Raw genomic sequence first — 15,183 nt, forward strand, 5'->3', positions numbered from 1 at the left:
TACCATGTAATTCTTTATTCGAATTGCTTTGTTTTGCTGCATGGCTTTGTCACTAGCTGATTTTGCAATTACTTTAACAAGCAGAGGAAATGCCAGTCAAGTTCAGCATCTGGGACTTCCTCACCCTTGCAACATGTCAGGCCTCAGGCAGGAGACAAAAATGCCCAAGGCTGAGTGTGGAGCCCAGGTAAAAAGAGAGAGAATGGCTTTGAGCCTGGGTAAGCATGCCTTGTTCCCAAGGCCAGTATTTACATGTGGGGTCACTTCCACCTTTGGTACAGTTAATCAGGCGCTGATTACGTTCCATGGCATCATTCTGACTTCAGGACTTTGTAGGAAAGCTGAGGCAGGACACTGCTCAAGTGCATTTGACAATAAAATGCTTTGTGCAGCCAGATGTAAATTCCACTTGCCCTTATGCTCATGCTAAACCGTAAGTGGGGCTGACCCTTATGGAGCTGGGCTTTTCTCTGCCGGGCGACTCTCTTGTCAGCTAAGGCTTAGAACTCTGCCAACCACTTAGGCTTTTAGGCAAAACGCGATGCAACCCTAGAAGGCGGGTCACTGCTCTGCACCAGCTGCCAGCCAGAGAGACAATAAAAATGGAAGATCCTTCTCTGTGAGAAAACAGGCCTCGGACTCAAAGCGGGGGGCCTGAGGGGAAGGTGAGCAAAGAAAGGCAAGGCAAGGGCGCTGCTTCAAGAAGCCGGGTTCATTCAAACCCCGAGGACAGCAAACCCCGCCTCCCCACGCCGCCGCCCGCTCAATCGCCGAGCGCTCCGGGTGTGAGCTCGCCCCGCGGGGAGCGGCTTGGAGCCGAGGAGGCGGCGGCAGAGGTGCTTTGGGCAGCCCCGCGCGGCGGATAGGCCCAGGCAAACAACACCCATTCCCCCTCCTCCTCGCTCAGTTCAACTCCCACTCGGCCCCGGCCACGCCCTGTCGCCACCGCCCCCTCGGGCAGCTTTCCGCTCCGCAGCCAGGCCTCGGTCGGGGGCGGGAGAGAGGCGGTGCCTCGAAGAAGTCACCGCGGCCGCCGGAAACTACGAGTACCGAGAGCCTTCGCGGCCGTACCCCACCCCCTTTCTCCTACCACTCAGCGCGCGTCACCGTGGGCTCAGCCAATGGAGACCGAGCCAGGGAAAAAGGGCGCCCGGGTCCGGATGCGCCTCAGGAAAGCCATGCTCCCTACGCGGGGGCAGCGGCCAGTTCACCCAGCAGGCCGATCTGTCGGTGGGCTGCGCGCGCCCACATCCGCCCCTCTCGCTTGCCTGGGGCAAAGGCCCTACTTTTTTCTTCAGTGGCAACTGGAGGGATTGCTGGAGCGGGTTTTTGAGTGGAGGGCGCTGGGAAATGAGTAGGGGGCGGGATATCCTGAGACAACAAGTTTGGCTGTATGGAGGGCCTACCGACAGCGCTCCTGAGCTAGAACGCGGAGAGAAAGAGCCCCGAAGCAGCCGGGGAGGAGGAGAAGAGCTGCTAAAAGAATAACCCCGAGAAAGGGGGTGGAGAGGAGGCGGCCCCAGCGCCCCGGCCCCCGGCAGGTCGGCGGCCAATCCGCTGGGGGAAGGGGTGGAGAGTCGGAGGCTCCGGCGGAGAGAGGCCGAGGGGGGTGGGGAGTCGGCCAGGCTCGCACCGCCCTGGCCCCGCCCCCGACCCGCGCCGCCGCCCGCGCCGCGCGCCGCCGCTGTCAATCAAGGGCGAGTCAGCCGGGCTCGGGCGGAGAGAGGAGCTGCTACGCCACAGCCCAGCGGCGGCCATTCGCGGAAAAAGAGGCAGAGCCTGTGCCAGCTACAGCCTCCTCCGAGCCACCGCGGGCGGGCGGGACCGGCCTCTCCTCCCGCCTCGCCCCCACCCCCACCCACCTCTATCCCAGTGTCTCCGTCTGAGGGTTTGTCCTGTTAATGCGGGATGAGCGGTACGTATTCTCCACCCCCCTCAGTCTCCTTCGCCGCCTCCCTCTCTCCCTCCCTCCCCAGACCCTGCTCGGTTCTTCCCCCTCCCCCGGGGCCGCTGAGATGCTTTAAGGGGAGGAGGAGAGGGCGGGAGGGAATCAGGGGGAGGGAAGGAGGGTTGTGTTTTGTCTTAATGTCTGAGAGAGAACAACCTCCTTCTGGGTGTTGCTCTGGAGCCGATGGGTCGGGTTTCAAACCACGTTTTGTGATATCCCCCTCCTCCCTTCCCTCCTTCTCCCCCACCCCCTGCCGGTGTGCGTGGATCGCGGGTTTATGGAGATTAATGTTCGGGGGGAGGGGGGAGAAGAGGAGAGGAAGAAGACGAATAATAATAATCCTAATAACCTGTTGTCGTGTGTGTGTGTGGTGGGGGGGTTTGTTGCAGATCAGAAGAAGGAGGAGGAGGAGGAGGCGGCAGCGGCAGCGGCGATGGCTACAGAAGGAGGGAAAACCTCTGAGCCAGAGAATAACAATAAAAAACCCAAAACCTCAGGCTCCCAGGTAAAAGCAAGCAAATAAAAAAAATTCATCACGACACATTAGGAGAGAGAGAGAGTTATGCCCTTTAAATGCCCAGAAGTAACAATAAAAATGTTTATCCACTCAAAGCATCTTTCCGAGAGTGTGGAACTTTAAATTGTAAATTCATCAAGATTTCACCTCTTTAAGGGTATAATGCTGTTTAAAATTACGTCAGGAATTCAGACTATAAGAAAAGGGTGTGTGTGTTCCTAAGGGCATTTTGAGTTTAGGAACATAACACTTTACAAAGTTTTAAAGAAATTTCCTTTTATTTAAACTTATATTATAGGACTTGCTTCCTTATTCATATAGTTCTTATCTACTTTCGTTTGTATTTCTTTTTGATTTCTGCTGCTTCCTAAATTCTGTTATGTAGAGCTGTCAAAATAAGTAACCCCCTGGCAACTACTGGCCTCCACTAAATCCGCCCACTTTTTTTCCCCCCCCCTCTCCTTTACCATCCCATTTTGGGTAGGACTCTCAGCCCTCTCCTCTGGCTTTACTGGCAGCTACTTGCAGCAAAATAGGGACTCCTGGTGAAAATCAAGCAACTGGACAACAACAAATTATTATAGATCCAAGTCAAGGATTGGTGCAACTTCAGAATCAACCACAACAGCTAGAACTGGTAACAACGCAACTTGCTGGAAACGCTTGGCAACTTGTTGCCTCCACTCCTCCTGCTTCAAAAGAGAATAACGTTTCTCAACCAGCTTCTAGTTCGTCTAGTTCTTCCAGCAGTAATAACGGGAGTGCATCTCCTACAAAAACTAAATCAGGTAATTCTTCCACCCCTGGTCAATTTCAAGTCATACAAGTACAAAATCCAAGTGGTAGTGTACAGTACCAAGTAATTCCACAACTTCAGACAGTGGAAGGTCAACAAATTCAAATCAATCCAACTAGTAGTTCATCTCTACAGGATTTGCAGGGTCAAATTCAGCTCATTTCTGCAGGTAATAATCAAGCTATACTTACAGCTGCTAACAGGACAGCTTCTGGGAATATTCTTGCTCAAAACCTGGCAAATCAGACAGTTCCAGTCCAAATTAGACCTGGTGTTTCAATACCACTGCAGTTACAGACTCTTCCTGGTACTCAGGCTCAAGTTGTAACAACCCTACCAATTAACATTGGAGGAGTGACTCTAGCTTTGCCAGTGATAAACAACGTGGCCGCCGGAGGAGGGACTGGGCAGGTTGGCCAGCCTGCTACTACTGCTGATAGTGGGACTTCCAATGGGAATCAATTAGTTTCCACACCCACCAACACCACTACTTCTGCCAGTACTATGCCGGAATCTCCCTCCTCCTCCACTACCTGCACAACCACTGCTTCAACATCTTTGACAAGCAGTGACACATTAGTGAGCTCAGCAGATACGGGCCAGTATGCAAGCACATCAGCCAGTAGTTCTGAACGCACCATTGAAGAATCTCAAACACCTGCTGCTACTGAGTCTGAAGCCCAGAGCTCCAGTCAGCTTCAGCCTAATGGAATGCAGAATGCACAGGATCAATCAAATTCTCTTCAGCAGGTGCAAATTGTAGGCCAACCTATCTTACAACAGATCCAGATCCAACAGCCTCAGCAACAGATCATTCAGGCTATTCCACCACAGTCATTTCAACTCCAGTCAGGGCAGACAATTCAGACCATCCAGCAGCAGCCTTTACAGAATGTTCAACTTCAAGCAGTAAATCCGACTCAGGTGCTTATCAGGGCTCCAACTTTAACACCTTCAGGGCAAATCAGTTGGCAAACTGTACAGGTTCAGAATATTCAGAGTCTTTCAAATTTGCAAGTTCAGAATGCTGGGTTATCCCAACAATTAACCATCACCCCAGTGTCTTCAAGCGGTGGCACAACTCTTGCTCAGATTGCTCCGGTGGCTGTTGCTGGTGCCCCAATAACTTTGAATACTGCCCAGCTTGCATCAGTGCCTAACCTTCAGACAGTGAGCGTTGCCAACCTGGGTGCTGCAGGTGTTCAAGTGCAGGGAGTTCCCGTTACAATCACTAGTGTTGCAGGTAAGTTATGACATCTTTTAAAGTACCTTTTAAATAGTTTTTCATAACAATTACTGCTTTTCTTTGCTAATTCTTAGGTTTGACTTAAACCTCTGAAGTAAACACAGAATCATAAGGAACCAGAAACAGGAATATTATACTAACAAACATAGCTCTATAGTAATCAGTGTGACATGTTCACTTTTGTAGATTTTATAATGTGTTAAATTTGTTAGTTTTTTAAAAGTATTATTTTATGGTTCAAAGCTTCCTGATTAGAAACATAATTGCCTTCTGTAATTTAGTGGTCTTATTTGAATACATTTGAACTCTTCAGAAAGAAGCCTAGTCAAAATGATATTTATCTCTTTGAGGGAAAGTAATTTTAAACTGAGTTGGCATATATAATTGTGAGTCTGTTGAACTTTTAATTCTGTGGTGTGATAAGGCTAACTTTTTTTTCGTGCAAGTTATTTCTTAAGCTTCAGCATCTTGTCACCCATGCTTTTGTGTTTTATTACACTGGACTGTTTTAAACTAGATACTGATACAGTTGAGAGATAATTTTAAGTTGTAAATTGTTTGGTTAACTTTTATGTCTACTTTTATGCTAATATCAGGATTTGAACGAATAATCCTTCATTTATAGAATTATATTTAATTACATCTTATGGTCATTGTGTGATTTGTAGATGTTTAATATAAGATTGGTGGAAAGCAATGAAAAATGTTGACAGTAAAATGTCACTAATTTGAATTGTGGTAAAGTTATTTTTAAACCAATTGTAAAAGCAGTTGTTATTTGTTATGCATATAAATAGATACTTCTAAAGTACTTGGGAAGTAGTTTTAATCTTTTTTGGACCAGTCTTATTGTACCTAATAACTTTTGTTTTCTAGTAATTAAACCCTTTTCATTGATTTCTGATTTGATGAAAACCTCGTTATGGTTTAGTGCCTTTGATACTTCCAGAACTTGTTAGTCAAATATTTCTATTTTGATAATCTGAGATAAGTAAGTTTATCACTTTTGAATGATCTTTCTTGAAACAAGTTGCAGAAAAATTACACTAGGGTCTTCTTTTATGGTTAATACCTAAAGTGGACATATATATGTAAAATTGTAAATTGCCAGATAAAGCCATCTGATTCAGGAGAACTGAGATCATATTTTTTATCCAGATACCACTGATTCTAGGCCAGCGCTATCCAGCAGAACTTTCTGTGATGTTGGAAATGTTTATGTGCCCTATCTAAAATGTTAGCCACAGGCTACATGTGGCTGTTAAGCGGTTAAATGTGTCTGGGGCAACTGAGGAACTGAATTTTAAATTTTATTTAATTTAAGTAGCCACATGTGGCTAGTGGCCCCTATATTGGCAAGCACAGTCATCTACTTAGTGTTTTGATTGTGGTACTTTTTCTCCTAAAACTATTACAGCATAATTACATAAGTGTTTCTGTGGATTACAATCCTTAACTTGCTTTGTTTCTATTTCTTTGCTAAAAACTTTGACAATAATTATAGTATTTCAGAAAACTTTTTGTTTTTGGTGGGTTGAATGACAGTTTGCATTGTCAAAGCAGAAGTTACTTCACTTCCATTTCATCTTGCTTATTAAACATTAGTTAGTGAGTTGTGATTAAGAGAATTGAGTAACTTATAATTTAGGTTAGAAGTAATCAATTTTTCTGCTCTCTGGTTGTTATCTTTTGCAATCCAGAGGTTTTCCCTTAGCCATTGTGAGGGTAAACAAATGTTTTGGCCACCCAAACTTAGATTAACTTGAATGGTGCATTATAATAAACACAGGATCCAGTTTTTGGTAGTATAAGTTTTGAATTGTGGGGGGTCAAGGGATTTGCCTTTCAAACAAAACTTTCCAGGTGATTCTAAAACTCATTGAAGTGGCTGTCTGTGGTGGCTCATCCCTGTAATCCCAGCACTTTGGGAGGCCAGAGTGGGAGGATTGCTTGAGCCCACTAGTCCAAGACCAGCCTGGGCAACATAAGGAAACCCCGTCTCTACAAAAAATTAAACAAAAATTAGCTGGGTGTGGTGGCACACCTGTGGTCTCAGTTTCTTGGGAGGCTGAAGTAGGAGGATTGCTTGTGTCCCGGGGATCCAGGCTGCAGTGAGCTGATTGCCTCACTGCACTCCCACCTGAGTGACAGTGAGACCCTATCTCAAACAGACAAACTCACGGAAGTTTGAGAATCAAGTGTCTGGTCATCAGCAGTGAACCAGAAGACAGAATATGGAAGTAGGTGGGGGTGTTGAGCTAGTTCATTTGTGCCTCAGAGAATGGATTTTGGTGGCAACTACAACTTTTTAGTTTTTATTTTACAAGTGTATATTGAGACGGCTACTGTATGCTGAACACTGCCAATAGGTGTGGTTATTCCTTCATTTTCAGGGATAATTTTTTCACTTAAAGGATTTACATGATTTGGGTGGTTCTGTTTAAGTATAGGAGAAAATTTGAACTCTATCTAGTTGGATTTTTTCCCCCTGAAACCAAAGATTTAAAATTTTGTCGATGTTGTTTATGTTCTAATAAATATGCTCGATCATTTTAAAAAGACAGCAGTCTGACAAAGACCAGAAATGTACCTTGCTTGATGTCTACAAGTCAATACAGTTAATCTAGGCCTAGTTGTTTGCAGATTTTATCCCATTGCCTAGCATAGTAGGTGCTTGACAAATGCTCTTTGAACGAAGGTATAAAAGATGATGAAGAAAATAGCAGTTTGTAATTGGGAGCAATGCCTTGGAATGGTTTTAATGAAACGAGTGAAACAACTTTGTTTTCATTGATTTCTTTTGACTTTGCATTTTTAAGACACTAAGAGTGGGCCGGGTGTGATTACTCACGCCTTTAATCCTGGCACTTTGGGACGCCAAGGCAGGCGGATCACCTGAGGTCGGGAGTTCGAGACCAGCCTGACCAACATGGAGAAACCCTGTCTCTACTAAAAATACAAAATTAGCCGAGCATGGTGGCACATGCCTGTAGTCCCAGCTACTCGGGAGGCTGAGACAGGAGAATCACTTGAACCTAGGAGGCGGAGGTTGCAGTGAGCCTAGATCGCGCCGTTGCACTCCAGCCTGGGCAACAAGAACAAAACTCCGTCTCAAAAAAAAAAAAAAAAAAGAAAAAAGACACTAAGAGTGGGACACCAGGAACTTTACTGTCTTGACAAAGGGGAGAAGGAGCAATGCGTACCCATATCGCCCTTTTATAAATGAGCCCTGAAAGTTCAGATCTTTTACTTGGTGTCCCCATTCATCTGTAAGTACTTTCTTGGTCGGTTCATTGTGTTCCCCAGGAGAATGGTATTGTTTAATCTGTGGGGAAAATTTTGCTCTAAATTTTTATGATAAGTCTTGAAAAAATTAGTGGCTTTGACAGATGTAATTGCTAGCTCAAGGACAATGAGCTAAAACTCTCCACCATCCACCATTCTCATTTTACTCTTCAGGAGGTTAGGGGAAGTCTGGATGATATGGACAGAAAAAAGTAAAATCATACAAGGTAAATCTAATGAAACCAGTACTTGAAGCTGGGGAGCTTCATACTTAGTTTTATGAAATGAGAATGTTAGTGACAACCTAGGGGGATCCTCTTCCCATTAATGTGTTCAGTATAATGTGTTTCTGTGCTTTGGTCTCAGCTGTAAATCCTGACCTTCATGCTGAGCATTAGTTAGAATTGTAGTAGAAACTAGATATGTGTATGCTCTGCATTCTTTTTGTTTCGTTATTGGGATTCTGAATTTGACTTAAAATTTTTTTACTTTTACTTTAAAAAAAATAGATTTGGGGGTATAAGTGCAGTTATGTTACATGGATATATTGCATAGTGGTGAAGTCTGGGATTTTAGTGTACCCATCACCGAAATAGTGAACCTTGTACCCAATAGGTATTTTTTCCACCTTCACCCCACCCCCCACCTTTTGTAGTCCCCAGTGTCTGTTGTTCCACCTGTATGTCCTTGTGTAATCATTTTTTTTTTTAGCTCCCACTTATAAGTGAGAACATGCTGAGTTTGACTTCAAAGGAAAAGCAGAAACCTTATTTTAAGCTCAAAGACAACCAATTGTACCTCTGGCTTAAGCTCCTTTATTTTAACTAAGTGAGGAGAGTGAACTACCTGTTTTCACAGTGTTTTCTAGTAGTCAAAGAGCCCTAAATAAAGTGAATTTCAGGTGTTACATTTCGTTAAAGAATTTAGAGCTTGTAGGAACAATTGATATCTAAATCTGTAATTAACTTGGAGTGGCCCACAATGTGACTTATTTTTGGCAGTAATCATCATATGTAGTAACAGAGCTCATACTGTAAGCCTTTTGATTGATGAATTAATATTTCTTTGTCAATTTTAGTGGAACTTAGCAGTTGTATGCTGGTTCTCCCACAGAGGAAGTTCAGACTTAATGATAAGATACTGCTGACCCTTCAAGAACTTGACTCTCTTACCTAATTTCTTTACTTCTCCAGGGAATTAAAATATGAAACCTGGGGATATAGTATGAAACCAGAAATGGGAGGACCAGTGCTTCATTATTGGTAAAAATACGTAACAAAGAAAATAATTAAAATTTATATTTAATTTTAAAAGTGAATTTAATCCAGTAGAATTAACTTCTTACACTGATCTTTTTTTCCAGAGCTACTAAAGGTGGAAAATTGGCTTGACGTTTAATACAAATACGGTTTTCCTTTGCCATGTATGTTTTATTAATTTGGATTTCCCTAATGGGCATCTGTATATATACATACTCATGTACTCCTGTGTTTGGCTCCTCTTTTTCCAGAGGAGTCAGATTTACTCAAGTAATCTTACTTCTTTAAGATTTTCTAATACTGTTTGTTATAGATTGGAATTCATTATTAGAAACTTAAATCTTATACTCAATACAAATGACTTAGATTCTGAACTACCAAGCTGGCTTTACCTATTAAATGATTTTTTCATAGAAGATGAAAAGTACTCAATGTAGAGCCACGTTAATTTTTTAAAAGGGCATTTTTTTTAAGAAGTATTTCAGGATAGAGTAGCAAAGGAAAATAGAGTTTTTTGTTTGTTTGTATTTGAGATGGAGTCTCATTCTGTCGCCCAGGCTGGAGTGCAGTGGCACGATATCTATTCACTGCAACCTCCACCTCCTGGGTTCAAGCAATTCTCCGGCCTCAGCTGTCCAAGTAGCAGGGACTACAGGCACGTGTTACCACACCTGGCTAATTTTAGTAGAGATGGGGTTTTGCCATGTTGGCCAGGCTGGTCTCGAACTCCTGACCTCAGGTGATCTCCCCACTTCAGCCTCTCAGAGTGCTGGCATTACAGACGTGAGGCACCGTGTCTGACTGAAAATAGAGTTTTAATCACCTGCTTTTCAAATTCTGAATCAGGGAATATATAATGAATAATAGGGAATATTGGGGCAGGCATGAAAGCAGGTTGAGAATATTGGGGCAGGCATGAAAGCACTCACAGCTCTAAATTTGCTTAATCAAGAGAGAAGATAGGGAATGGTGCTACGCATAGATCTTGCTGAAATAACAAGACTTACAAAATGATAGAATTGTAGGTGGAAAGAATCTTGGCGATTATGGCTCAGCAGTTGTAACCTTTTGATACTGCTGGTAAAGTCTATTTATAAAGGCATTTTGTGTTTTTACTGTTTGAAGTGAAAGCAGAAATATGGGTTGAAGGTTCTGCATTGCTACATTAAGTACTTGGGGGTGACACAGTAAGGATTGATAGTAATGGGGGAACCTGGCCTAATATCAGACTATATACATATATGTGCTCTTCTGTACTTTTCTGATGTGGGTTTGAGTTAAGATTGGATGTTGAGTTAAGATTGGATGTTCATAATGCTTGTCATTTTGCTACCTAGTGAATAAGGAAATTGTGGCAAAGGAAACCTGTTGAACCACAAATTGCTTATTTAAGTATGTGGTGCGATGAGGGCTTAATGAAATTGTAGTTACTAAGGTAACTTAAAAATAAATGAGCCTCTTTCTCCCACCCTCTTTCCTTAGCCCTATTTTAGAAATGAAGAAATTGAAGCCCAGAAAGGTTAAATGACCCTCTTATATTTGATGGCAAAGTGAGGGCTAGAATCTTGACTTCTCCTCCAGTTGTCTTTCTACTGCATTTCTGGGTTTGCTTTTTGGAAGTCAAGACAACAAAAATGGATGTTATCCTAGGGTCAGAAGGAACTTTCAGATTCAGTTTCAGGCTAATATCAATAACTTAAAATTTATGCTGCGTGGTTAAAAAGTACCAGAAAATTTCACATGAATAACACCTCAATTTTTAAAAACATTCTTAACTTCAGACAAATGAGCTTGATAACTATCCTTAGCAAAGTCCTTGAGTGAATTATTGAGTAGTTGGCTCTTGAGCATTTTAAAAAAGAACTGAGGAATCACTGGGAGCCAGTATGGGTTCACTAAGAAACTAGGTTCATATCTTCTTTCTTTAGGGTTTCCATATGAGTATCCAAAGGAAATAATGTTAACATAATTTATCTTGATTTTAGTATTGATACTTGTGGCCTCTTTGAAGGCTCACAGCTGGTTGCACAATTGTATGAAAAGTGGTAATTGATTATTCACCTCCGTAAGAGGTCTCACACTATGGCATGGGGTTCTAATTTTGATGTAGTGTGGCATTTTTTTTTCAGATACCAGGTTGAAGGATGGCTGAATTTACTGAATTCAAATATGAGACAGAGCTGGTAGATGGTGCTAATATGATAGAACTGAGATTCAGAGTGATCTTAACAGGCTGAAATGGTGGGCCAGAATTAGTAAGATATAATTAACAGGTAAGATCCTCTACTTAAGATGAAGTGAATTACATACCTACAAGGTAAAAAAACCTGGCTTCGCAGGAGGACTTGTGAAAATGATTTGGAATTTATTGGCTTAAAATGAACTGAGAGTAGAATAAAGCTTCTTCTGTACCTTGTGCTTGTCAGACGCTTCTGCAATATTGTGCGCAGTACCGGGTGGCACATTTTAAATGGGACATTGACAGACTCACAAATGTATGAAGAAGGATTCCCAGAATGAAGAATGTGGAAAACATTTCATACTAGCAATAATCAAAGAACGGAGTTTTATCTTTAAAAGAAAACAAGAAATTGTGACAGCTGTCTTTAGATGTATGAAGGGCTTTTTTTTTTTTTTTTTTTTTTTCTGGCATAGTTCTATAATTTTGTTTGGCCCTGAAAAAACATGTATATGCACACACAAAGACAGACTAGAGTTACACAACAGTGGAATGGTTAAGTAGTGATAATTCATTGAAGATTGGATGTTCATCTGTCAAAGATTCTGTAGACTGCAAAAGAATTTCTTGTACCATATAGAAAACTTGATTAAACTATAAACTCTGAGTCTTACTCTAATTCTAAAATTTAAGATCCGTGAAATTAGAGTATATATTTTATTTTGTTCTGGGTACTCCCATCCAGCACATGGTCAGAGTTCTCTGTAAGTCTTAAACTGACATGATTAAGTATTTAGGGATTTTTGTGAGGGAGATTTAGGGTGATATTTACCATTTTTCTTATAGAGGCTGTATAATTAGGGTGAATTCTATTAAGCAATAAATGTAGCACTTTAATTCATTAATATATTTCTGTTCATTCTTAAATTTACTATGTGCTTAGGTGCTATTTTTCTATGTCATTTGCTCCTTTATTTGGTGAATACCAATACATTAGTATTTTAAACATATACTTTAGTTCTGACACTGAATTTGTAGTTTGGATATTTTATCTCGGTATAGTAGCCTCCTCTTATCCGTGGTTTCTGTTACCTGTGGTCAACCATGGTCCAAAAATATTAAACGGAATATTCTAGAAGAAAACAATTTACAAGTTTTAAATTGCATGCCTTTCTGAGTAGTGTGGTGAAATCTCAGTCTGTCCAGGGCAAATGGGAATCTTCTCTTTGTCCAGTTATACCCTCTGTATCTGCTAACGAGTCACTTAGTAGCCTTCTCAACTGCTGTGATATCTCAGTGTGTTCGAGTATTTTTACTTTACATATTTATGGCCTCAAAGTGCGAAAGTAGTAATGCTGGCAATTTGGATATATCTAAGATAAGCCAAATATATGCCAAAGAGAAGTTGTTATTTCATACTTTGTGTAATGTATAAATTAAACTTTATCACAGGTGTGTGTGTATGTATGTATGAAAAAACAATATGTATAGGGTTCGATCCATGGTTTCAGGGATCCAGTGGGGGTCTTGGAACATATTCCCCACTCTGATAAGGGGGGACTGCTCCAGCTCTTTAACCATAGTTGTGTTTCTGATACTATCACTTTAGTGTGAACAATGTGATTACTTTTTCTTGAGTGGAATTAGAAAACAGTTGGAAAATCTAGGATCCTAAAAGAGCCCAAATTCTGGGAAGCACTCACAGCTTTAAATTTGTCAATTTTCCCTATGGAGTAAGTAAAATCCAGCATGCCTTTTTATTTATTTATTTTTTAGGTATTTATGCTGATCTTTTATTTGTATAAATTTGTGAGGTACAAGTACAGTTTTGTTACACTGATATGTTGTATAGTGGTGAAGGCAGGGCTTTTATACTGCAGTAATGTACATTGTACCCATTAAGTAATTTCACGTTCTCTACTCCCCTCACACCCTCCTTTCTATTCTTTCTTTCTTTTTTTTTTTTCCATGAACAGTCCTGCTGCAGTAGTCCCCCCCTTTTTTTTTTGGCTCAGAATATCTGGTACAAAGGTGTTTTTTGAAAATGTTTGAGGCTAAGTGCAGTGCCTCATCCTGTAATCTCAGCACTTTGGAAGGCTGAGGGAGGAGGATCACGTGAGCCCAGGAGCTTGAGACCAGCCTGGGCAACATAGTGAGAGTGTACCTCTACGAAAAAAGGAAAAAGTAAAAAATCAGCTAGGTGTGGTGGCCCATGTTTGTAGTCCCAGCCACTCAAGTGACTGAGGCGGGAGGATTGCTTGAACTCAAGAGTTCTGTTCAAGGTTATAGTAACCTGTGATCGTCACTGCACTCCAGTCTGGATGAGAGAGTGAGACCTTGTGTCTTAAAAATATGTCTGTGTGCATGTAAAATGTTCAAGACTCAAGAATCTTTCGAATAGGAAAAGTGATAATTCAAATATATGAAGCTTCTCTTTTCCTGAGGGATGATAATAAAGTTAAGGAGGTAGGAAATACCTGTGCTTAATCAGAGGTATGGTTCTTATAGTAGATTTATTATTAGTGCAGACCACATGAGGCTTCATGTGAGCACATGAAGCTTCACAAGAACCTAGAGGCTTCATAGAGCACAACACTAAGAATTGAAACTCACATTTTCACTTGGGTGCTCCCCGCCTCCACCAATTAGTTGTACCACTCTGGGCAAACATCATAATTGTAGTTCCATTCCTTTTTTTTTATTTGCAAAATAGTGATATTAGTTCCTGCCTTCTTTACCTCATAGAGTCTCAAAGATTAGATAAGATATGTAAGAAAAGTCTTTGAATAATGTAAAGAAAACTGTATGCAGGAGGTGGTAACCCGGTGACATCTCTACATAGTGACACCCACTGGAAGAATGTGAAGTAGTAAAGTGGGAGAATGAGATATTTTAGGTATGGATGTTAGCTTGAGTTATATGTCAGAGGTAAATCAGAAATTTGTATAAGAGGAATGTCAGAAAGCTTTTGTAAAGTGCAAGCAAGGGTGAGGTGAGGTATATGGAGAGAGGTGTATTTACAGGTGGAAAAGAAGTGGTGTGGCCAGGCATGGTGGTTCACAGCTGTAATCCCAGCACTTTGGGAGGCTGAGGCAGGCAGATCACTTGAGCTCAGGAGTTTGAGACCAGCCTGGGAAACGTCGTGAAACCAATCTCTACTAAAAATATAAAAATTAGCTGGGCGTAGTGTTGCATGCCTGTAGTCCCAGCTACTCTGGGAGACCGAGGGGGGAGAATTGCTTGAGCCGGGAAGTCGAAGGTTTTAGTGAGCTATCGTGCCACTGCGCTTCAGCCTGGGCAACAGAACGAGACCCTGTCTCAAAATAACAACAACAAAAAAAAAACAGGTGGTATATTTTAGTATAGTAAAAACTAAATGTCTGCTGTCTGATTAACCCTTGTTAGGTTCTGAAGATACTAACTAAACCTGTCTTAAAATGATGCTTATGTTCAGGAGAAAGACTTACATACATGAAACCATTATATGGCAGCTGCAACTACATATGAGAGTTTATACTTAAGTACTGGGTTTTGAGGCATGGAAAACAAGTGTGAGAGATCAGAAGTCAGTGAGGTTAGTGGGAAGTAAACAAGAAAGGCTTTTTCTGGTGGAGATAGAATGAGCTTGATGGGGACCAAAGATTGGAAAAGCGTAAAGCTATCATGTGGAAGCTTATAACTAACACAGAATGATGGGTTCTCTTCTGTGTGCTTCCTAGAGGCTTAGTGGTCTCGCAGAGCATCTCAGGGTTTGCCAACCAAACAGCCTGCCACTCCTGCATCAGCTGCAGAAGCGTGTTTGTTGAACCATTTCCTAACTTTTTGTTTGAAGAAGAGATTCTACCAAAATAATAATAAAAAATAAATTTGAAAAATCTTGAATCTAGTGGATTGGAGGTATCGAGTAAAAATATTTGCAATGCAGATGATACTTACTAGAGTGTTTCTTTGTA

The 15,183-nt window shown here is 41.7% G+C and overlaps 1 protein-coding gene across 3 annotated transcripts in view; it reads left to right on the forward strand.

Moving 5' to 3' along the window:
- The first annotated feature begins 1,695 nt into the window (after window positions 1-1,695).
- The window catches only part of SP4 (Sp4 transcription factor), an 83,948-nt gene continuing 70,460 nt past the window's right edge, over window positions 1,696-15,183 (forward strand). For 2 of the 3 annotated variants that reach the window (XM_003896221.4, XM_009203265.4), the window contains exons 1-3: window positions 1,696-1,915; window positions 2,338-2,453; window positions 2,950-4,504. In XM_003896221.4, the coding sequence (XP_003896270.1) occupies window positions 1,909-1,915; window positions 2,338-2,453; window positions 2,950-4,504 (1,678 nt within the window). In that variant the 5' untranslated portion in view covers window positions 1,696-1,908. The remainder of the gene's footprint in view (window positions 1,916-2,337; window positions 2,454-2,949; window positions 4,505-15,183) is intronic. The other variant, XM_009203264.3, reaches the window with a different exon arrangement.

The sequence above is a fragment of the Papio anubis genome, chromosome 4 (assembly GCF_008728515.1).
Source record: "Papio anubis isolate 15944 chromosome 4, Panubis1.0, whole genome shotgun sequence".
Taxonomy (NCBI): domain Eukaryota; kingdom Metazoa; phylum Chordata; class Mammalia; order Primates; family Cercopithecidae; genus Papio; species Papio anubis.